We start from the raw sequence: 25,474 nt of genomic DNA, 5'->3' as shown, positions 1-25,474 counted from the left end.
GCAACTAGTAAAAAAAAGACAAACTCCCACTGTAAACTTTATTTCTTTATTGTATATGTATTTGTACTCTTGTCCTTATGTTTTTTCTTTTTATTTTATTTTATTGATGTTCTTTGATATGGGCCAAGTGCCTGAAATAAAGCTGAAATGAATGTAAAAATTTATGCTACATTCCTTATTTTATGGGAGGGACGATTTTGACAATACTTCTAAAATCAAATAACACCCTGTGTGTGTTCAATTACAATACATTAAATACTGGATTTGTTCAAATAAAATATTGATTCTTTTTTTGCTCCAACGTTTTATCAGCCAACTCATAGGACTTCTGAGTGTAGGCATTACCTTGCGAAAGAGGTTTCGAATAAACTACAGTACTTCCGTGTTAGCTGTCAACGTAAAGCAGCCCTATTACAGGAAGCAGTAATCTTTAGGGGTTAATCCTCGCAGTTTACAGGTATTTCACATCAAAGCCATCGAATCTTACAGTAAATTGTGTCGCTCAACAACGTAGGCTAAACTAAAACTGATGATTGGGTGGCAAGCGAACAAAGCGAATCTATTATTTTACATTGATAGTCTGTTTTTCAGGGTGCCAGATTGAAGGTGCTGTTGTAGAGTAACCACGACTCTCTCGGGTACACATTGACTCAACCTGAATGTGCAATGAAAACGTTGACAGTCGAGTTTAAATGCATGATTTAATATTGCAGTGTCCTTGGTCGACCCGATTCCAATGCCATATGTTGAAGTGAAGGAGCAAAGACTTGGGGGAACACGGACGATAGAAGCTACATGTAGCTAACTACAGACTACTACTCGCTACCCACGTCAGAGGAACTGCGGTACATTAGCCGAAGAATGCCAGCGGGTAAGCGATGTGATTGTTTCAGAAGAATGTCAACCGAATGGCTTTATATGTCTTGTCGATGGGGCTCGTCAAACTCTGTAATTCACAACCAGTCAGTCATTAGCCTACGTTCATCAGGCTGTTTTCCAAAGGTGTTTGAAATGCCAGCGTCAATATCCTCAATATGTACCTAAGTGACATGATACATGGTTCACCAGAGATCTCATCCTCTGTCAATATTCTGTCATGAAAGGCCCGATGTACGCATTTTCGAGTGACAGACCGCAAGATTAAAAACGTAGAGAACTGATAGCCAGAAGCATGTGCAAAAAAACCGATTATCATGACTTTGTCAACAACGTGTCATCCGTTTTGAGAAGGGGATGGGTGTAAGAAATGTCATGATATTTAGGTAAAGACTATGCCAATGTTCTCCATGTTAGGGTCTTGCTTATCCTACCTGTGTCCTATTGACAGTTGTTAGCTCACGGCAGTGGAGATCATTAGAGATAAGCTGCTAAGGTCATGGTCATGGATTGACAGTTTACACTACATTAATAGGCTATTTTTCTTTTGCCTGACAAAAAAAAAAAAAAAAACTGATATTTTTTATATCCATTCAATTCGTATCCTATTGTAACAGTAGAATTACCTACATTTCTCACTCCATATAATGTAAATATATTGTAACTTGTAGACTTGAGGTATTTAACTGACAGTTGATCAATATCTGCCTACTTTTGGGATGAGCATTAGCATCTGTCTCTGTTAAACTAGTGAACTTAATTGTCATTTTATTCAGAAGGCACCTTGTCTCTCTATGAAATATCACTGTGTTGCCATTAGCATCTTCGCTATACTCAGCACCTCAACAACACTGTTTTACAATGCAAAACCACTCATGCCACCCAAACCCAAGCACTTTGAGGTGTGAGTTTGACCAATGTAGCATGGTTACATACAGTATGAAGTGACACCCAAGCAACTCTGGACCACAAATAGGCTACCGCAAGGTAAATCTGCTGTGATTAGCATATAATTAGATGCCAGACGTAGCTAGTTTTTAATAGATCGCACAGCAAGATGCGTGTTTGACGAATAGAGACAGGAATAGAAGGCACATAGGCTTATGCCTCCGAAGAAGAGATGAAACCTACGAGTTCACAACTTTTGCTGCCACTATTATTAGCAACAGAGGCTCATGAGTGTTTAATAGAAACATCTCACCACCCTGTGGTCTCAGGCTCTTATTATCACTGAAAGCATTAACCACCTCAATTAAGTAATTACGCAGGACGAAACCATCCCCATTGCGTTCGCCAAGACCTGACTTGAGACGAGTTGTTTTCCTCCAGAGTTTCTGCTTTTTTTTTTTTTTTTTTTTTTGCGTTGTTGTGTTTTGGTTGTTTGGCTTTGTGTGCCTTTTGATGTTGTGTCCCGCGTGTAGCTTGCTGTGTAGAGGGCCCTGTGTGTGCCTGATTTCGAATGTAAATGCTTTTCAGACCTTCTTAGGACATTGAAGACTGATACAGCAAAAACGAGCAAATTGGATTGTGCTTTTTATCTGTCACGATCTCTCACGTACCATTTGCCAGTAATACAGTTTTTTTTTTGTGGTATGTACACGAGGTTGGCCGACTGTGCTGTTATATCAAATACATTTTCAGTCAAGCAGAGATGTAGACTTAGACTTTTCTGTCATGTTTTTCTATCTCAGTACAGTACCATACTAGCCTGGTCCTAGTACAATTCATTTGTACAGAGACTCTGGGCTCGCTCCATTGACAAGTGTTGACTTCCTTGTAGGCGGGTACTCTGTTGAGGTTTAAAACTATTGGATCTGTCTAGAGCCAGTCTGATCTGCCATAACCAATTTCTAGCATTCGCCTTAGCCAATTCCTTCACCATTACTGTAACAGAGCTAGTTGCCGTTGCTGGAAAATCCAACTGTTCCCGAACCCGGTGGGGAGGAGGGCCACAACATCCTGGCCACCAACAAAACTCAGCAAAACTTGCTCCCGCCTTAGCTTAAGGATATTCGGCAGCGTTGCCACAATGGACCGAATGGCTTTGCTTGCATCTTTCTCCGCCGCCATTACGGAACCACAACACAAACTAGCACAACATCAACGTCATCGTTCTCAGCCACTCCCTCTGTTTTCTGATTGGACAGGTAGAAAGTTAACCTGAGACATCTGATTTACGTACCTCAATCCCAGACGCAGTACAGAAGCAAATCTAAATTGAGCGGAAGTACGTAGGAGGGTAGAGCCAGGCTAGTACCACACAAGATACGTCGCAAAATAAACAGCACTCTCTTTGTCTGCCTAAGCTTGCCTCGCATATAACGTTTTCCTCTTTGTCTAGTGTCTAGTCTTACTTCTTTGAGTGCATATTTTTCTGTGTCACAGTGTAGATAAAGACAATAGAGACTTCCTTGTGAATTGAACTGAGATGAGGAGTACAGATGAGAGGCAGAGACAGTTGGTCTCCCAGAGGAAGCACAGGATTCCTCATCATCGCCCTCAACCCCGTCTTACTTTGAGGCACTCACTGTGTCGATCAAAGCGATTTTAAAAAGCAATTTCTACAGCGCGGGGGCACCGTGTTTGGATTCAGATGTAAATAGTCATTTGTCTGTGACGATAATATAGGTGTGTACATTTGAGATTGTTCTTCCGTATTGTTCCTTTTTGTGTGTTTTTTGTTGTTGTTGCAGTCATTTGAATTCACTGCAGAGGAAGGCATGCTAGGCGAGGATTTGGCCTTGCTAAATATAACTTCAAAGGCTGTTCTGTGTTTCGTGTCGAGTTGCTTCTTTTTTTTGGAATGTGTCTTTAATCTTGAAGCGCTTGTTGTGTGGGATTTCATTTTTCACCCCCTTTGTAGAATTCTCTGTTTTTGGGGATTTCACACGTTCGACAGGGCCTGTTTTGTAATGAGATGGTCGAGCTCGAATGTGAGATTTCATTTAGTTTTTTTTTGTCTCGCTCAGAGATCACAGTGCGTTCCAAAGAGAAGAATGATGAGGAAGGCAAGGCAGGGGTGAGGTGTGACACATAAGGCTAAACCGTGTTGGCCAACATTGGTGCTGTTGTTGCACAACATCTGCTCACAGGCCTGCAAGATTAATTGGTTGTAGAGAAATCACCGCGAGCACAAATAGCCGGTGCTATTTTATGTTTTATTGACTTTTCACCATGGGCAAAGAGGGTGATCAATAATTGCTGAAAACGTGCCTCACCCGTCTAGTACCAGTAGTGCAAGCATTGTGATGATTGGCCTCTGTAGCTACATGTCTGGATATTTCTAGTGACTGGCAAAGAGCAGCCTGCTGATTGACAGCTCAGGTGTGACTCACTGGCTGGCTGAGGGTGTGGTTTAATCATTGACTCACTGTAACCTCACTTTTTGCCTGAATGCCAAACTGTGACTGCACTGTTACTCCACCCTCTCCCATCACGGGATGCAGGGGACCTCTCTCCCTCTGCTTGTGGGAGCCCTGCTCTTGGAAGGGGTTTAGGTGAGGAAGGGCCTGGGGCCATTTTCTGTCCACTGTGGGCCTGTCTTCGAGGAGAGAAACAGTATCACCATGGACAATTTAATGAATGGCTTGTTGGATGAGCTGTGCTAGTTTGCTCAAGGTCGAACCTTGCCTAAGCCACCTGTTTTTTCTTGCTCCTCTCCAATGTACAGTATGTGTGCACAACACACACACACACACACACACCTGAACTGAAATACTAACCTGGACTTCCACATGCAATAGGCTGCATCTCACACAGCAGTGACACAGCTGGAACCTGAATTTGACACCACCTCCACTATTGCAGCATATAAATCCTAATAATTCCTGGTAATTACACTTCAATTAGAATAATTAAAATACCTACAAATTACTTAATCAAGGCAGAGACAGGTTAGAAAACTTGCCACAGATTTAGCTAATTACTAAAAAGCATGCATTGTAATCAGGCAGCCCAGCATTGTGTGTGTGTGTGCTTGTGTGTACATACTCAAACACGTGTATGTTTTTAGCCTTGCATTCGCAGCTGTCCAGGACGCCATTGAGCTTGTGTTCTTATGGCTGGCTAAGCTCAGACTAAGCTTAGCTGGCCTGCCTGACTGTGTGCTGCAGTGCTGTATACCTGCGCTGCTCAGCACTTCTGCTGGGAGTGAGGGGAAACCAAAGCACCGCAAGGTCATAGATGAGACTGTGAATGCGAGAGAGGGATTGAGAGAGAGAGGGAGAGACAGAGAGACAGAGAGAGAGCTGGAGTATAGGTGCACCAGCCAGGGCCTTCTGTGAATCGTCCCCTAGCCCAGAGCCACTCACCATTGCCTCTCAACGAGATGGATTTGGAGAACAACGACTCCGGTAGGGGTGCCTTTTGCAATTTGTGCCCATGCCTACGGATGTGCCTGTGACGGTGCGTGCGTGCGTGTGTGTGTGTGTGTGTGTGGGGGGTTGTGTGTGTGTGTCTGTCTGTCTGTGGGGGTAGGTTTGTGTGCATGTGTGTGTGAGTATGAGAGTTTGTGTGTGTGTGTGTGTGTGTGTGTGTGAGAGAGAGAGGGCGGGCATGAGAGCATGATGGAGTGGGAGCAGGTGAGGCGAGTCCTCCTTTGTTTACATGACTCTGTATTAGGCTGTGCAATCGCTATGAATGCCACCATTGATCTGGCTGCTTACTAAACATGCCAGCCACCCCCTTTTGTAGCCCACAACCCCAATCCGTCTTCCTGATTGGCTCTCCTGTGGACCACTGTTGTGACAGTTGTAAATGATTCGTCAGGGAACGTAGATTCATTAATGAGATGGTTCACTGTTCACTCTGCCAAGTCAGTCACAGAAGACAAAGTTCTGCTGCTGTTTACATTTTCTTGCTGAATTAATGTGATGTTTCCCCCACAATGTTTTCTAGATTCTGCATTTTCTACCCAGACCAAAAATATTCTAATGGGTATTACTGGAGAAAAAATAAGATATGAGCAGGTTTTGTAGAACCATGTCATATTTGTTTTGGTTGCGGTGTGTGAGTCATTGAGGTACTTAGCTGCCCTGGTGTTTTAGACTGCAGATGTGTGATTGGCTGTTGGGTTACTGCAGATGTGTGATTGGCTGTTGGGTTACTGCATAAAACTTCTCTGAAGCGCGAGGTCGTCCTCTGTCTTTCATGCTCAATTTCCCCTCCTGCCCCCCTCTAACACGTGTGTGCCTGGCACACACACACACACACACACACACACACACACACACACACACACACACACACACACACACACACACACACACACACACACACACACACAGTCTCTTTCTATCTCTCTCCCTCCCTTTCTCTCTCCCTCCTTCCTTCCTCTCCCTCTCTTTCTATCTCTCTCCATATCTCCCTCTCTGTCCCTCCTTCCTCTCCCTCTCTTTATCTCCATATCTCCCTCTCTCCATATCTCTCTTTTTCTCTCTGTCCCTCTTTCTCTTTCCCTCTTTCTCTACCCCACATGTGAATGCACAGTGGCCCTTGCAGCCAGCCAGGCAAAGCTGAGTGGATGAAGACCCTCCTGTCGCTCTACCACCAAGGCACTCCTGTCGCTCTACCACCAAGACCCTCCAGTCGCTCTACCACCAACACCCCCCTGTCGCTCTACCACCAAGGCACTCCTGTCGCTCTACCACCAAGGCACTCCTGTCGCTCTACCACCAAGACCCCCCTGTCGCTCTACCACCAAGACCCTCCTGTCGCTCTACCACCAAGGCACTCCTGTCGCTCTACCACCAAGACCCTCCTGTCGCTCTACCACCAAGGCACTCCTGTCGCTCTACCACCAAGACCCTTCTGTCGCTCTACCACCAAGACCCTCCTGTCGCTCTACCACCAAGACCCTCCTGTCGCTCTACCACCAAGGCACTCCTGTCATTCTACCACCAAGGCACTCCTGTCGCTCTACCACCAAGGCACTCCTGTCGCTCTACCACCAAGGCACTCCTGTCGCTCTACCACCAAGGCACTCCTGTCGCTCTACCACCAAGGCATGTCTCGGTCAACAGCATAACTCGTACTTCTGCATCAAACCTTCAGCCCTACTAATAAACCAGACGGATGAGCTGAAGTGTGCCTCCCCCACCATCCCCACAAAATCTTTACGAGAGCATAAATGACCGGGGCTTTTAATCTCTTTCGCTTTAATTATGAATATTTGAAATCGTAGTCTGGTGCAGGAAAGATGGCCGGCGGTTGAGAATCAATAAGGACTGACGGCACTGTGGTGGAGCCAGAGAAGCACTCTGTTATGAAGCCTTGTGTTTAGGACCCGCCGACATGCTGAGTGATTGGTTTGCATAACTCATTGCACGTGGTGACGAAAGAGCTGCCATGGTGTTGATTATGGAGGCTGATGGAAAAATCTGACAGATTAAAAGGTTTTGGGCTATTAGCTCCGCCCCCGTATCACTGCCAATAATGTGATTGGTTAGGCCCCATCTCCGTCCGCTGGGTCTAATGCCAGTCACACAGAGCATAGATGCAGCGTGACGACTTAAGGGAAGTTAGACCACTAGTGTCCGATCTTTGTTGTTCATATGCTCTGCATTTGGATAGAAGTGTCTGCAAAGTTATATGTAATAAAATGTAACATATGTAGTTTAAATAAGGAATTCGACAGCTCGACAGGTGTGCGCTAGCTCGACAGGTGTGCGCTAGCTCGACAGGTGTGCGCTAGCTCGGAAGGTGTGCGCTAGCTCGGAAGGTGTGCGCTAGCTCGGAAGGTGTGCACTAGCTCGGAAGGTGTGCGCTAGCTCGAGAGGTGTCCGCTAGCTCGGAAGGTGTGCGCTAGCTCGACAGGTGTGCGTTAGCCTTGGAGGTGTGTGCTAGCTCGGCAGGTGTGCGCTAGCTCGACAGGTGTCCGCTAGCTCGGAAGGTGTGTGCTAGCTCGACAGGTGTGCTCTAGCTCGGAAGGTGTGCTCTAGCTTGAGAGAGGTGTTTTGGCCTTGCCAAAGGTCCCAGCCCTTGGAAAACGTGTGGCAGCTCCAATAGTCAACTGTAGGATTGATTAGTGAAAGACTGAGTGAAAGATTAGTAATTTGAGTAATGTAGTTCAGTTGGCAAGGATAGTGAATTTGATTACTGATATAAATTCATTTTGATTCAGTCACAGTGATTGCTCTCACTTTAGCAACACCAGAAACGAGTCTTTCACTGTGGAATATGGGTACAAAGTCTCCAGACTTTTGGTTCTGAAAATAAGCGATAACGATGATGATCCCATTATTCACGACCCTTTGAAGACTCTAGAATCACAGTGGCCATGTGTACAAAATCAAAAACCTTTTTCTTCTCTTCTTTTCACACACTGTTCTTTGTGGATTTGAGGAACAGAACGTTTTGTAGTCTGTCAGACTCTGTTAGATGGGTTTGATGTTGCCACCAGGGGGGCTACACCTCATGGCCCATCAGTGTCACCCTTGTTATGAACCCACATTAAACTGAAGGCACCAAATGAAAGCCATCTTTGATGGTGTATTGGTGTCATCGATGCTGCAATGGGGCTGACCCCATTTGAAATTGGGTTTTTTTTTCACGGCAGAAACCTCTCTCGTGTCAATTACTTTGGGGTCTTCCACTTTGGCAGTACTTGGCAGTACTTACTGCCTATACCTTGAAGCTTTTTGCTCAGATATGAAATGGTATTTTACTCTCGAAACATAAACAATATGCATAAAAACCTGGATGTTTCCTCCCCCTTGTTTCCTCGTTGGAAGCCATTTCTTAATGGTTTTCCGCCTGAAGAATGGTTCCCTTGCTGAAAGGAAGTAAAATAGATTTCTAAGCCCTCCCCTCAACCAAAGCACCGTCTGAGAGCACGTGTGTGCGAGAGCTGTGCGACCAGGATCTAAAGCAAATCACGAGGCCTTGACATTTTAATATGGTCATCAGGGATAATGGGGTCTGGGAGGCACATAAAGCAGGAACATGGCTTCCTAGCTGAATGTCCATGATGGACTGTTTATTTCCTTTTATGGTTTTCCTGTTTGAAATGTGACCCGTTTTAAAGTTGATGTTTATGTTTTGTTATTTAAGTTATGATGACAATTTCGGTTTGATCCATGTTATGATCATCACTCACATAATGCCATAAAAAAACGCTATTGTAATGCCTCCACCAGATGCAACTAATGGCATTCCAGTTAGAAGGCCGTTTGTTCTATTCAGTGTAATTATGTTATTCTGAATAAAACATTGAGATAATGTATGACACTGATATTTATAGCAGCTCGTAAAGCTCATGCTGACAGTTTGGATGGAACATACAGTGAGACACACCCAGAGCCTATCTGAGGATTTCATTGACATCTTCTGGCTTGTTAAGGTGTTCATTAAGGTGCGCTGTGCCGCTGTGCCTAAAACACCCATCGCTGTTTGAGTGAGCAACTCTAGGGCTATTCATTAGCTCGCTATCTCATCACACATGCACACTCGCCCTGAGTCGAATCAAACGTCCCCAGCACCCCTTCAACCCGCGATACGAGAAGAAATGTCATTATCACCAACCAGCTCTCCTCACAACTCCTCTTGCCTAACTCTACCCCCTGCTGATAGTGAAAAGCTGGAAATGGAAATTACCATTGCTTTGAACATTTGCGTTCATTATGCTAGATTGGTTCAGTCCAACACCTATTTGACAGGATTTTTTTTTATCTCAAGCCAGTGACTGCAGATCTATGGTAGAATTGACACCTCCCAGACAATTCCATGCTGGAAATGTCATCCAAAGTAATCACGTAGTATCAGTTATACATCAGTATTTTATTTTTCAGTGTGTGCGTGTGCCCTCAAACAATCACTGTTTATGCTTTATGGGTTATACACCATGCATGTATCCACGCACTCTAATGAAGTTGTCTATGACTAATTGTAATATTGAATTACCAAACAGATGTAGGCATTGTGTCTGTATTATTAATGCATATGAGTGAGAAGAAAAGAAGTAGAAATACTTTTGAAAGTTTGAGAAAAGTTTTGAAAGGTTTCACCAGAGACTTTTTAAACATGAGGACCTGTACTATTACATTACATTACATTTTAGTCATTTAGCAGACGCTCTTATCCAGAGCGACGTATAGTAAGTAGCACTGCCCCCGGTGACAACCTTCTCTGATATGGATCTCTAGTTTTGACAGGGACGGCAGACGGAGTCCTGGGTCTGCTGACTCATGGGTCTCTCCTCTGGAGAGAGGAGAATAGTCTTAACTGTCAATTGTGAGATTTGTTTTACAGGTAGTCACAACCTAAATGTGGATTACGAACTTGATAGAACAGTAGATGCACCCACAGCAGTGGGTTCCAACGCTGGCGCTCAGGGCACCCCCCGTCCTGCATCTTTCCGTGCTCTTAACACACCTGATTCAAACGAATGGCTTGTTATCCAGCTCTGCAGAAGCCTGCTTATAGTCTTCATTTGAATCAAGCAGGGAAACATCTAAAACATGCAGGACAGGGGGGTCCCTTAGGACCAGGGTTGGGAACCACTGACCTACAGTACCTATCATCAACAGAAATGTCTCTTTTCCTTCTGGGGCCAAAATAGGAGGGACGGGACGGGACCCTTCTTTATTTAAGAACATGTAGTTGATGGTCATGGGGTCAGGCAGGTGATTGTGTCTGTGTGTAGCACTCCACATGTTCCCTGCTTCCGCTTAGTACAGTAGTTTGTCAGGGCCTGGTTTAGCTGCCTCTCAGTTGGGATCTGCTTGTTTAAACTGGGCTGCGAGGGGCCACGCACCGCCACTTGATCGATGCCCTTTCCCGGCTCTTTAGAGATTCATAGTCTGGAGGTGGAGCATGTGGGAGACAAAGAGAAAGGGAGAAAAGAGCGATATATTGGGCTCATTTGTCACCAGGCAGGCTTCCTCCGTCCCTCCCTCTCCCCTCCCTCCTTCCCTCGCTCTGCTAGCCGTGGTTGATCTCTCCCTAGCGGAGCTTGTAATTCCTTCCGAGATGGATGGGACTGCAGTGCAATCATTCCCTGCCTGTGTGATGGATATCCCGGGGTCAGCCTTCGGAGTTGTTTTGCGTGGCTCTTTGCTTTAGCTACCCCTCTGTGCCACCTTGATGGAAAAGCTGGGCAGGAGAATGGCTTCTCTTTAATGTGTTTGAAGTCTGAAGTGTCGTGGGGGCGAAGATGTCTGGTCGTTTTCCAGACTCGTCTTGTTGATAGTCCAAGGCTTCCACGTCGAGCGCAATCCTAATTTGTACGTGGAAGGCGTTACCCTTTAGATTTTTCAGTATGGATTGGTGGACCCCCCCCCCCCCCTCTCTCTTCTACTGCCTTTAAGCTACAAAAGCCCACCATGACGGCGCAGAATTTGAAAGAAAGAATTCCAACCCCGTAATGAATTATTCCCCCTCCTCCCCCCCACAAAAACCCTTGTCTGTCTCAGGAAAGATGCTTAGCCAAGTGTTGTTTTCTGTCCATAGGTCTGTTCATTTTGTCATTGTTTTTTACGGCTCTTGGAGGTGTTCAGTAAGTGAGACGTTATGATCCGTGCACGTGTCCGACACGGCCCGGTGACTTCAGTCGAGAAGCCGGCAGGTCTTTTCTCCTCCGTGTCGCTGTGTTCTTTCCATCTGGGAAACGTGACCCCGGGGAATTGCAGCGGAATCAGGTTACATTCCCACATTGTCCAACTCCCATGAATATTTAAATGAGACCATAGCGTGATCCCACGCCAACGAAGCTCTCCTGTAGAACTCCTCATCGTCTCGTTTGCGAAATGGCAGATGTTCCCCATGGTCCCCCATAGATCTCCCAAGGTTAAATGTTTATAAACCAAGTGTCGCTGAGAAGAGAATCGTTTGAAATGAATAAATGACTCCCATTTTCCTGTGGAACCCCAGGAATAATGGTAATAGGCAAAACGCTTTAGAATATTCTGTGTTTTTGCTTAGTAACAAACACTAGCGCATTATCATAGGTTATAGAAGTTAATTTGTAGTTACTTGGTACAGAGCCAGAAAGGAGACAGGCAAGACAGATAAATCATTGTCTGGAGTTATGTGAGAATTTACTTTCTTCAAGAAGCTCCCCTTACCCTGTAAACACACACACTAACAGAACTACACACAAACAAGCAAACCAATCACCAGTGAGCAGGCATGGGGTTGGTACTGTAAAACCAGGATTAGGCCTATCTGATAAAAGCGGACATTTCAAGGGGATTCTGCATTCATATTCAAGCAGACCTTGAGATTTTCAATGTTGTCACCAGTCAGATTCCCCCTGCAAGCAGAGCATTGAACTTGGCAATAATTCCAGCAGAGGTAAAACTTAAGAGATAAATTGAGATATCTGTCTGACTAGAATTATACCGGAGCGACGTGGATTCCAGATTTATGGGTCATCATCTATTTTTTGCGTGTGGCCTTCAAGGTTCACCAACAGGGGTGGCTGTAAAGAGGTCATCTCCAAGATGGATGAGAAATGTGTCATGTTTTATGCAGTCGCACCGTCCTATCCCTGCCGGGATGATAAATCTGTTGTAGTTTTAGCTTCCCAGTTGGCGTGATGGCTTTGGGTGCTCTGTACTTGATGCTATCTAGGGTTTGATATATCAGTTCAATGTCATTCAAAAGATAAAGACGAATTGTATCTTCATGTCAGTGAAAGTAAATGGCTGTTGATAGATGGTGGCAAAAAGAAACCAAAATATCTAGGATTATTTAAATGGATCAATAAGTTTATCTTTTATGAAACCGCTTGAACTTTCTACAATTAGACATATTTCTTCTAAACGTAGGTCTCTTTTGCTTTTCATCTCTCAGGGAAAAACACGGCATTAACTAATTGTTTATCAACGGTTTTTCCCTCAAAGTCAGAATGACAGTCAGATGTCGATGTCTGTTAGTTGTGGTCTATTTTGTGGCCGTACTTTGAGGCTTTTGTTAGAAATCAGTTGTTTCCCGGTAGAGTGGTTTTGTGGCTGGGGGATGAAAACACACAGTGACTTTCATCTGGTTGTTAAAGGGCAGGGAATTAATCAGAGAGGTGGAGGACATTCTTTAATCTTGTAGATTACGTGCTCATGGATGGTTTAGGTGTAGATTAAAACACACACACACACAGCAGTGGTTAGGTGGAATGTACAGTTTGGTGGGTGGTTGTCAAGGGCCTCACCCTCCACAAAACAGCCACACTTTGTTGAGTCATGTCCTCCGAAAATTTTTTTATATCAGTCTTTTGCACACAACATGTAGCCTATGCAAGAGGACACAGCCAAACAGCAAAAGGTTTCAACTATATTTAATCTGCATTTCACCTAAGCCCAGGAAACATCTCCTGCAAGCAGAATCGTTGTGCTTTGTTAACTGTTCAGTTCAACCGTCTTAAGAAAAAGGGAAAAACATCTTTAGCCAATGGACTAACCCTAGGACTTTTTGTCCAAGACCTGACCTGTTTTGTCACAGAACGTGTGCGTTCTAACTTCAAATATATGTAACAAATATGGATCTACTAACCATAAGACATGGAAGAGAACTGACAAAACTATACCACCACTATCAAGTTTAACAATAGCGGTACCTGACTGAAACCTTATCCTTACCCTGCTTTCTAGGTCTTTCTCTTTCTAGGTCTTTCTCTACCCCCTGAGTTCTATTACCTTATCCTCTCGATTGCTGTGCAGTGAGGTAGAGTAACCTGACCGGGGGCAAACACGGGCACAGATAACGAAGTAATACCGTCTCCCTTTCTCTCTGTCAGAATGGCTGATAATCACAGGTGTTGACAGACAGACGGCTTTGCCGGCGGCCCATTGGCGGAGCCTGCCCTCAGTCAGAGAAACCGACGTTCTAAAGTGCAGGGGGTGAGGAGGAGCTGGCGGAGAGCGGCTTGTGTAGGAGATGATCAGCATAACAACTGTGGCGACTCGGGTGCTTTGAGAAAGTTCACTGGAAGACCTTAGCAGAGGTTTTTTTTTTTCCCCCAAATGAAACTGTGTTCTTAGGGCTTAATGGTCTCCAAGGGAATTCTAGGTCTGTGGTATTTCCGTTAGAGAGGTGAAGAACTCACCCTCCCGTTCGGCCTTGTGGATGGATCTAACCGTCAGGAACCTTCCAGAACCTCCGTTTATTCAGGTTGCGACACATCCCGGCTAGAACGGCACGTCCTCGGGAGTTTATTCGGTTCCGCGAACGTGGGTCGCCGGAGAGAACATCGTCTTTTCTTCGAGTTTTCTGTGGATCTGCTGAGGGGCGTCTGATGGAGTCGTGTTTGGGGTCGTTCAGGCGGTCTGTCATGCGGAGGTACATACAGGTACCTCACACTGAGGCTGACGGGGCCTTCAACCTCAGCAGAGGCTGGAGCAGAAGACCCGTCTTGAGGTTTGGTAGGTTTCAAACGAGCCGGTAGACCTTTTCTGATGACAGTGCAGCAAGGTGGGGATGTGGGAAGGTCTGGGAGGTGTCTGTGACTAAAGCAGACCCGTCGAGACTTGTGGAAATGTGAATGCTTGTTCATTTCTTTTGAATGAACACATATACTCAGAGAAAATCTAAGTGTCTGTTTTTGAACTTTGCAAAGATCTGTGACTTGAACAATGATCTGACTTTTAAAGATGTTATCGTTGTATCGCTAATTAGTTTCAGGTAAACATCTCAGCCAATAACCAACATTTTCTATCTGTCTACCTATGTTTTGTATAATCGTTATGAATCAGGCTTCACTTCCATGCATCACCACAGATGTATCTCCACATTAGTAGTCCCAACCTCAGATCCATGTTTGAATCCAAGGGTGTCCTTTGGCACCCTTACTTCAGGCTACGTGAGTGTGGGGGGGGGAAGAAGCATATTTGAAATGCACTTGGCATCTCGACACCTCCCCAAACCGATCACGTCTACAACAACACATCAAGCTGGAGAAGCTCAGTTAAAAGACACACAGGAAGTTAAAAGGGACAAATTAGACACTGTGTGTGTTGTCAATCGACCTAGTTGAAAGCGACTTGTCAATATTTTGATTTTTCTCTGTACGAAAGGAGGTCTAAGGCGTATTTATTTTGATGTTCACATACATTAGTATACTGTTGGCTGTTGTCAAGATGTTCTCCTTTCATGTGAAGCTGATAAATCATGCAGCCCTCCTCCAGGGTGTGTTTGTGTTGAATCCCGCCGGGTTTCATAATAGCCTTGTACAGGCTTCCATAGCTTGCTATGTTCACATGCAATGTTTCAGTCAGCAAAACAGAAACACCCAAATGTCATATTTGGTGCAGACACCATTTCACAAACCCAGGAAACAGGTCGAGGGCTGTCATGACCGTACTTGCGCTGAAAACAAAATGTGGGCAAACGCCTGAAGGGGGAAATGTGAGTTTCTTGGCAGGTACTTTGACAAAGGGAAAATTTGCCAAACACTTACTTTCTTGTCTCCGTGTGGCACCGTCTACAGAGGAAGATGCTTACGCCTGGTTGGAAATAGTAATAAGACCTCAAATTGATTTACCCTCATTAATTCATGCGTCTGGAGATTCACCCTAAAATGATGCCTGTTAATTAGCAGCCAATCTCTCTCACAGGACCAGTGTGTCTAAATAGGACATGTTTGCCCATTTCCTGTAGTGGAACAGATTGCTCCAAAATATTTAGTAGAGTAGGCCTACCCTACGGCCTCACATTAACCTTTCCACAGTAGGTGCGAGGAACCAGCTCAAACCACTGTCGCAAGCCGTGTCCTTAGTCGTGACTGCAGTACAGAGGATATATTCACATGACTCCAAAGTCGTGCTCTCCTGGTGGTCGTTTGTCTCGCTAGCAAGACAACCAGCGTGGTGACATTCATGAATCGCATTGTTGATTTTGTCGAGCCCGTACATCAGGTGCAGGAGCTCATTGTTATGACACCTGTCTTGATTTATTAGCTGCAGCCTTACCTGGCAAACCTTAATTCATCCCCCCCCCCCTCAGTGCTTCAGGAGGTGTGATTGTATAATGAGGGTGAAAGCGAGCTCCTGTCGGCGTATCTCCCTGATCTCGCTTCTCCGTCCCCCCTCCGATGAGTGTGTGGTCCTTGGATGTTTCTCTCCCCAACAACAGAACATCACTGTCACAGTCTGGTGCCCGGGCAGCCCTGTGTGTTGGGGTAACTTCTGCAGAGATGGATTGTGTTGTTTGTTTACTAGAATTTATAGGCTCCCTCCTGGTCATAGATCTTCAAATCCATGGCGGTCCACTAATCGCTGGGCCTCTTATCTGTTAATACTGCTCGGTTTTGAATGTACTGTATCGTAGGTTGTGATTTGAGAAGTATCCTTTTTTAACCTTTGCCTGGCTCTGTTCCTAGGAATGAATCCAGCCACATTGTAGTGCGATCAGCCCACGTTGCCATTTGCATGGTATTGATAATGTAGTTGAAGTTGCTTTGTGTAAAAAGGAATATGATGCCGTGGAGAGTCCTTTCCCATTCGTTGTGCTTGTGTTTCAGTCATTTCCTTTTGAACTGTTATCTAATTAATAGGCAATTGATGAAGCCTTGAACTCTTGAACACATAACCTGCTCCTGGCCTCGTTCTGTTTAGAGTTCTTTAAATCCTAACATCTATTAGGGAGTCAAGTGGCTGAGTGGTTAGGGAATCGGGCTAATTATCTAAAGGTTGCCAGTTTGATTCCCGGCCGTGCAAAATGACGTTGTGTCCTTGGGCAAGGCACTTCACCCTATTTGCCTCGGGGGGAATGTCCCTGTACTTACTGTAAGTCGCTCTGGATAAGAGCGTCTGCTAAATGACTAAATGTAATCCCATGGGAAGTTATCGTACGGGTTTGTTACGGAAATTAGTCTTGCAGATCAGAGTCCCCGTAATCCATTTTAATTTTGATTAGGCCACCGTTTGCTCTGTTGTCGCAATACGTTTGGTGCCCAGTACCCCTTTGGACCCCTAGTGGTGTAAGTGTGTGTGTGTGTGTGTGCTTGCATGTGTGTAATGAAGTGAGATCTTTTATCTAATGATTTCACCCACCCCAGCACCCGATTAAAATCTATCCAATCAGCATGCTTTTACACAGCGAGCTTTTCTGCACTTGCTCAGTATGTGCATCAGGTCCAATTAAAATATCACTGAGATCCTCTGTGTGCTGTTTGTACTGTGTGCAAACGTTCCATCCGGTGTTGTTGCATGCATGTTTATTGTCACACCTGAGAAAGTCAGGATTCATATGGATGCCAATTTCTGTAGTGATTGACTGAGAACGAAGGAGGATTTGTTTTTGCATTTTTCAGTAGTAGAGGTCCATTGTAGGACGACGATCAGTTATGTGGAGTCGTTTTGCTTTTTTCTTTAGACTTTTGCTGTAAAGAAAAAGCTATCCTACTGACTTTATCATATGTTTATGCCCCCCAAAATGACCCTCACTCACATGTTTGGCTCTTGAGAGTTGCTGTACATCGTCTAAGTAGACCTAGTATTGATTTGATTTATATCTATTTATGAGGAGAAATTTAAAAAATGTCAGCCCACTCATTGCATCCTTATATCAATATTGAGCTATAGGTTTGCTACATATTTGAAATATGAACAGGAACTGTTAAAGAATATAGAAAGAAAACCATGTGGCATTTTATCGTTATGGTCATAAATATATCCCGCCAATCTAGAGGTGGATTAATGTTAAGGTAAAAGCAAAACGAAGTGTCTTGTGAATGCATCAGCCAGACCACTTGAAATTAGGAGTGCTACTAACATCACCCTGAGAATGATATTTGAAGAAGAAAAAAAAGGAAAAGTCTAAATGACCACTTAATGTTACGTCAAGTTAAAGTATCAGCTGCCAAAGACTCCTTATCCTCCATTTGTAGACTACAATTGACTTGTCGCTCAAACCCTCAAATTATCTGTCAGTAAATAAAAGTTCCCTTGTCATCCTTGGAAGCTACACAGGAAAATGCATTTTATAGAGCTGTAGGCTACATCTAGTTATTCATACCCACCACACTAATTTATTTAGTATTCAGTAACTGAGACTGTAAATTGGATTAGTGATATTGTCCAATTGATCGACGGAAATTTCTTGCCAGATAATTCTGAGGATGGCACAGGCTTACAGTTGACATCAATTAACCCTCTCAAACCCACAGTTGCTAGCAGCATCCCAAACATCTCCGCTAGTTAGTTGTGATTTCAAGTCTGACATTCTCATTGCAAAACAGGATTGTGTTTGACCTCTGCATACCCTTGTAAGCAGACATGGTTGCTAGCTGGTTCCCAAAAATAGAAATCCTTTGTTCTGGTTTTACCATCAAAGTTCCTCATTGTCAATCAAATTGTCATTGTCAACAAACATATCCGAGCTTCCAGTAAACATGCCTTTTTGAGGAACCCAGATGTTCCCTTAATACCCAGCATGCTTCGTTATTCCACCAAAAGCGATCGATGTGAAGCTTACTCATCGAATCCTGGTGAACAATAATGAAATCCATTAAGCCTGGCTGATTACTCTGACGCACATTCACAGGCTCCCTGTATTTCTCCGTGTCTCAGTGTTCCAGGTAATTGTCGGAAGCGTAATGAACGTCTTAAAGCCGCGGCGGTGTAAAGGTTGCCGCTGACTGGCTTTTTATACGAGCGTTAATGAAGTTTATTAATCTCCGACGCCCCCGAGGGACCTGTCCAGCGCCTGTGTGCTGGGAAAAGAACTTCTAAAGGTGTTAAAGGTGACCCCTCTGTACCTGCTGTGTGCTCACGCAACAGGAAGAGCCTTCAGGGCTTGACTCTGAAGGGGCAGCTGGGAAATGGTGTCCTTGGCCTTCGCTGAAGTTCATTAATGAATCCACTAAATGGTCGTTTGTCAACGGCGTGTTGGTGACTGTGATGGTGGATAGCAGCAGATTTCGCGTTCTTATATATAGATTTTTAATTCTGCAGAGTTGAAATTGGGGTGAGAGTTATCTGAACTTGGATCCATGTTTCATGGCTGCTTCTGTGTGAGTAGGACCCCACTACAATTTATTGCAATCCATACAGTGCATAACCTGTATCCATGCATCATGGGTTCAGTTCCCACAGCCAAAAGCGTGAACTTGACTATAGGGAGTCGGCACGTTTTGCTAGCGCTAAAGATCTGTCTCCATATTGATCTCTGGTTGGCAGACAGACCGTTACTTTGACCTTTGCTGTGGTCCGCAGCTTACTGAGACCCATACATAACAACGCCTGCTTTTGACGTCTCACAGAGAGACACAAAGCTTCAGATATGGTCCGGAATGTGAAATGAACGCACAGAGAAACACCCACACACACACACTTGCATGTGTGCACACAAACAAAAACACACACGTTATTGATTTTCTCGTCTATTCACCGTCTCCTGTTTTTTTCCTTGGGCCTTCCTTAGCCCGCCACTCTGAGTCAGTACACAACATTGATTGATGAACTAATGGCGATAATACTAATTTGTGTGGATCAATACTTGTTGACCTTCCTAAGCTTGTTCCAGTCTGGAGCAATGATTAACGCAAGGTTAGAGCCCAACACATGGGAAAGTCATTCAAACCCAAATCTGGTTAACGTTGCAGTACGAATCATAGAGGTGTGACAGTTTAGGGAAGTTTGTCTTTCTGTAATGACTGTCGTGTTCATCAATGTGTGTGTTTTTGTTTCAGGTGTGTGTGGTTGCTGTGGTCCCCTGAGGCCCAGGTACAAACGCCTTGTGGACAACATTTTCCCAGAGGATCCCAAAGTGAGTAGGACTACTCTTAACAACCGCTTCTTAGGCTTTGCAAGAATTTAAATCGCACAAGCTCTTTCCTACCAAACTTTGGTTATTTATTCCAACGTTTTACACTCCAAAACATAATTGGAGACATTCTAGAACTGTCTGAGTTCTGAAGTTACAGTCTGGCGGCTCCTAAATCTACTTGGCCTACTGCATTGTTATAAAAGTTAGATTAGGTTTTGGTCTTGCTGTAAACAAACTCCACTTAACATGTTGACCACAGTTGCATCCAAACCAACATGTCCGACGTCTGTGAACAATGGTATCTTGAGCCGTCAATTTCATTCGCCGCTAATTATTTCCTTGTTCCGCTCGCAAGTTCTCAACAGTTTACCCTAGGACAACACAAGGTGGTTATCAAAGCGTGACGGTGGTTCTAACCAACAGTAATGAAGACACGATGTCAGCCCATCTTTGTCCTGTCAGCTTCCCCGATGATGCGTATGCCGCCATCAACACTGAACCCTTTATCCTCATTAAATCTGTTTATCCACACAATGACCGACAGCCTGAAAGGGGAACACCCTAACATACTGTACAAGCATGTTCATCACCCTCATCACATGACAGGCCGTTTGCGAACGCCTGTGGAGGCTCCCCCGGGCCCATGAGGAACGGTTTAGTGCCGAGATAACAAGGTGTTTTCCAATTAGCTGTCACCTCCAGCTCCACGCGTTGGCCAGCATGACGGAGGAGGACAAGACTGGCTGCTGTGTCTTTGGACCGTGAGCTCTTCTCATGCTTTGGAGACCCACTTGCTTCGGCTACGATGAAAAAAAATCTCGCAACGACCCAAAGTAATTGGATTTCCTTAATGCGGCGCGTGAAACTGTAGTCTTGAGAGGAAGTCTAACTGATTCAATGCGACGTCGCCGTCGCTAACCTGGTAATGTCACGTTATTAACTCCCGTTTGAAGCTTTGACGTTATTAATTAAAAGGCGAAACGAGCACTTAAACGCTGAATCCACAAGGGAGTCTCACTCCTCGTCGGTCGTTGTCCGTCTCTCAATCTCACGAGCCTTTGGTGTAAGCAAACAGGCGGACGGGGAAATGGAAACACTCGAACGGTCGAGACCTTGTCAGATTAATCATCATGTGGAGAAAGCCTCAGGTGCTGATTGCAGTCTGAGGACTGCGCCGCTGCCACTCCCCCCTCCCCTCTCTTCTCGCATCCCTTGTCACTTGAAATGATATAACACCCATTTATTAATCACACACGCGTCTCTCCGTCACATTTCCACAACGTTTTATTCATTTAGCAAACACCTTTTGTACAAAGGGACGTTGGAATGATGCTGAAAGTACAGCGGTAGATCGATGCTAAGGTTATGCACCCTAGCTAGTTGCTGTATGGCAGACGAGAAAATGATATTGCAGTGCAATAGGAAGATCTCACATCCTCAACTGTAGGCTTACAATAATGTCTCGGTTACAGTTGTGCATAGTACACTGCAACAAAATGCTATTTAACACAAGCAACATGGAACACCTGTGGTGGTGGTGTGTGTGGGGGGGGGGGCAGTCAGGATGACACAACAAACTGTGGTGACTGCTCATTTTGAGATGTTCTGCTTTTGTGTTCCCCATCTTTACCCACTAGTCAGAATTTTTTTGTTGTTGTATATGTCAGTATGGGAAAGGCAGACATTTACTCAGTTTCGAAAAGGAGTAAACTTGTAAACAAGGCTGATAGTTCATTCCAAGTACTTGCAAATGCAATTCACTACACAAATCTTTATCCAAGACAGATAGTACCTACTGCATAATGAAAAAACAACAACCGTGTTGACTGTTTTCTTATCCTGTACCCTGTTCATCACCTCTCTCTTTGTGGGGAGATGAACATCAGAAATCTAAGTTTCCACCTCTGGGTTGAATCTGGAAGCTGAACTCTTATAGGACGAGGACAGAGGACACATGCCTGCAATTTCCCAGAACGCCCTGGGAGTTCACAAGTTTAATGATGCCTTACACGTGCATCACAGTGTCTGTGTGAGGGGTTAAATATGATGGCTTCAACCTCACAGTCTTGATCGAATTCCTAACAGTCAGTTCCTAGCTTGACCTTGGGTTTTATATATATATATTTTTTAAAGCTTTAGTTATTGATAGGACAGTTGGAGAGAGACAGGTAACCACGAAGATAGAGAGGGAAGAACGTGCTGGAACATTAGCTAGCGTTTACGCCATTGAAATAGGTTTAGCGTAACTGACCACTCACATATTTGGAATTAGCCACACACTATGACTCTGTTTTGAATCCCATTCCTAACCGTCTGGAAGAAATCCGACACGAAGACATAACAGGGTTAGTATCTGCTGCAAATTAGAGGGAACGTTCTGCTTTTCAACCATCAAATCGACGATACGGAGCGAGACCTTCTTCCTTCAATCAAATATGTCCACAAACGTGTATCACGTTGAAACGGATGATGTTTTGACGTTCCACGTGTGTGTGTGTGTCTCCCGTCAGGACGGCCTGGTCAAGTCGGACATGGAGAAGCTCACCTTCTACGCCGTGTCGGCCCCCGAGAAGCTGGACCGCATCGGGGCCTACCTGGCCGAGCGGCTCAGCCGAGACGTCGTCCGCCACCGTTACGGGTGAGTGTCATCACATTTACATTCACATTTAGTCATTTAGTCACTTAGCAGACGCTCCTACCCAGAGCGACTTACAGTAAGTACAGGGACATTCCACCCCCGAGGCAAGTAGGGTGAAGTGCCTTGCCCAAGGACACAACTTCATTTTTTCACGTCCGGGAATCGAACCAACAACCTTCTGATTAATAGTCCGACTCCCTAACCGCTCAGCCGTCTAACCCCCGAGTGTCTCCCTCCCGACCACCTTGAAGGGACCTCCCGTACCCTCACCAACCGGGACGTTGAGTCAGCCCGCCTGGGCCTCACCAACCCAGACAACATAGCAGCACCGGTTCCAGCTGTCCCGAGTATTGAAACTGGGCCGCTAGCATTAAAGGTAGAAAAAAAACATGCCAATATACTAGTAAAAGATATATATATATATATATATATATATATATATATATATATATATATATATATATATATATATATAAGATGCTTTTACATCGGCAAATAAACCACACGTGAATTATGAATTATGTATAAATCTATAAATATAAATGATGCTGTGGTCCGTTTCTGAATGCTAATGTAAAGTCTGATCCTTCAGTAAAGGATAGTGGAAGGTGGAAAAGCTGCACTGTGATTTGCACATGCTCATGTATGGAATATCAAAGCTGAGATTCTAACCACCCTCAGCAATGCATACCGTCATTAACATGTCTGCACGGTTCGGCCCCCTTGCATACATACCCCACCACGCACCTCAACAATCTTTTGATACTCGTGCATTTAGTATATTTTAATACATTGACACTTGTTGTTGTGCAAGATCTGCTTGTGAAAGAGTCTTTAGCATGGATCCCATTTACCTACTGGGGGATTGGGCATTGGGTGTGTGTGGGGGGTGTGGTGTGGGATGGGGGTGTTCAGTATTAAGCCTACCACTATTCCTTTTTGTTCTTCCTAAGCCATTTATCTGCTTGCATGATTTAATGGCAATGAAAATGCCTTCTGGAAAGTAATTAAAATTGATTGCGAGCCCAAAATAGACCTGTCCCATGGGGAATGCGTATAAGAGTGACAGCCCTGAATCAATACTGCGATTATCATGACAGAAATTGCATTTAATTGGGTACGATTTTTCACTCCTCCCCCCTCCCTCTCTCCTGATCCTAAAGCAAGCAGACACACAAGACACACAGATAGAGGGCCAAGCCGAATGACACTGCTTTCTAAGCTGTGCCTTGAGCTCGTACCAAACAACTTGGCCTAGCCCGCTGTGTTTCCTCCGCCCATGGTGAGGCCAGCTCTGATTGGTGGACACGGCTTGCGTGGCTGTTTGGTGATGGTTGCGTGGTGTGTAGCGGCAGGCTGTCTCACTGTTTATCGAGAGCAACTGATGAAATAAATCCTGAGTAATTGTATCTTGGTGACTGAAGAAAAAAGACCCGCTGCTTTCAGACGACGGCACAGAACGCACCAAAATAGCCCGCAGTCGATGTTTGCCTTAAAACGTGGTTCGCTGCCTCACAGACTCTGGGCTGCTCTGGGTGTGTTTAAACGCGTTATATAATGTCCAGGTCTAGCCTTAGAAATAACATGAGAACATGTTAGTGCACACAATGTTATGCAAATGGCCTTTTCAGATTGTAGATAGAAACTCTAGACACCTGCTATGTCTTACCTGCTCTCTGAAAAAACAACAAACATTAATAGACGTTAATATTCACAAATGAAATCTTGCCTTTTGCCCCCCTAGGGGCTAGGACACAACGTCATTTCACGCGACCGGGAATCAAACCGGCAAACCTTCTGATTAATAGCCCGATTCCCTAACCACTCAGCCATCTGATCCTATTTGGTTTTTCCTTTCGTTTTGTTGCGTTCCCAGCTACGTGGTGATCGCCATGGAGGCCCTGGACCAGCTGCTGATGGCCTGCCACTCTCAGAGCATCAAGCCCTTCGTGGAGAGCTTCCTCCACATGGTGGCCAAGCTGCTGGAGTCCAGAGAGCCCGACCTCCAGGTCCTGGGGACCAACTCAGTGAGTAGCACCAACCACTCCAGGTCCAGCTGGGCTGTAGGGATGGAAGAATCGCGGCATTGACAAAGCCAATGAAGTCCACCTGAATATGCACACACCGCACACACACGCGTGAATGAAGCCGTACACTGCACACTCACCCACTTAACTGCCTGAGAAGGAGAGAGATTGGTAGAGAGGGAAGTTTGATTTGATGAAATGAATGTGTGTGACCGGGAGAGTGGGAGAAGGATAAGACCTTGAGAGAAAAGAGAGAGAGAGAAAGAGAGAGGATGGGAGGTAGGGAGGGAAGGAGAGAGAGAGAGGAGAGAGAGAGGGGGAGGGAGGGAGACAGCTTGAAGGAGAAACTGTCTTCTCTCAAGGTCACTGCTTCTTGGCAAGGGAATTATAAAAACGGAGGCCTCTCATATCTGCCTCTCAGCTAGCTAACAAAACAGCGTTTGAAAATGAACGATTGTACGGCGGATAATACACACTGAAGGGATCGTATACTGCCTAGAGTGCTTATTAAAGTTAAATGCTTCTGACGTTCCCACCCTTTAGTAAAAGCGCCTCACTGTGCGCTGGTTTGTATCACCAACGCATTCGCTAAATAACGTGAGCCTTTCACGACTGGACCAATAGGGTTGGTCGTGTCCTCTCGATATTCTCATGGTTCCTCCTCGCTATTCTCAGTTTGTTTTCGGTGTCGATGTTCATTTGATGTGGGAAAGCAGACGGTGTTTGAGATGCGAGAGTCCATGCATTATGTATATGATGCATTTGAAGGAGGAAGGGAAGGAGAGAGTGGGTAGTGTAGGCTACAGTGTTTAGGTGCGATCCGTGTTAATTAAATGTTCCTTATGGAGCCTGCTACAGTGCCAACACACACATCCATCTTCATTTAGATTCATTTTTCACATCTTAGCCAGCAGCCCATGATTTGTCAACGGGTAACTGTTGTTTTCAGGTTCTAAATTATTTCAAAGCAATGACTAGCCTACAACATATTTATGGATGTTTTGCTGTCCGTATATAGTTTTGTCCTTTGAAGGAAATGCTGGAATTAATTGGCCTACGTTGTGGGATATATGTATGGTATGGTAGTCATAATTACAGGGAGTAAATGTTGATTCCACTATTTTAATTTCCATACATGCCTGGGACTAGTAGTTATGCAACATCTGACCATCTTACTTTTTAGACACATTTTTTATGCATTAACTTACAAATGCCTTTCTCCTCTTTTGCCATAGCG

The 25,474-nt window shown here is 44.8% G+C and overlaps 1 protein-coding gene across 1 annotated transcript in view; it reads left to right on the top strand.

Annotated features, from left to right (window-relative positions):
• Positions 1-381: 381 nt before the first annotated feature.
• efr3a (EFR3 homolog A (S. cerevisiae)) overlaps positions 382-25,474 on the top strand; it is a 66,200-nt gene continuing 41,107 nt past the window's right edge. Inside the window, exons 1-5 of the mRNA XM_084707857.1 lie at positions 382-457; positions 714-871; positions 19,496-19,572; positions 22,083-22,210; positions 24,087-24,237. Of these exons, the coding sequence (XP_084563983.1) occupies positions 862-871; positions 19,496-19,572; positions 22,083-22,210; positions 24,087-24,237 (366 nt within the window). The 5' untranslated portion in view covers positions 382-457; positions 714-861. The remainder of the gene's footprint in view (positions 458-713; positions 872-19,495; positions 19,573-22,082; positions 22,211-24,086; positions 24,238-25,474) is intronic.

This window comes from Hypomesus nipponensis, chromosome 10 (genome assembly GCF_054491055.1).
Source record: "Hypomesus nipponensis isolate SF chromosome 10, ASM5449105v1, whole genome shotgun sequence".
Classification (NCBI taxonomy): Eukaryota; Metazoa; Chordata; class Actinopteri; order Osmeriformes; family Osmeridae; genus Hypomesus; species Hypomesus nipponensis.
Note: the sequence above shows the minus strand (reverse complement) of the source record. Positions and strands in the feature narration are given on the sequence as shown.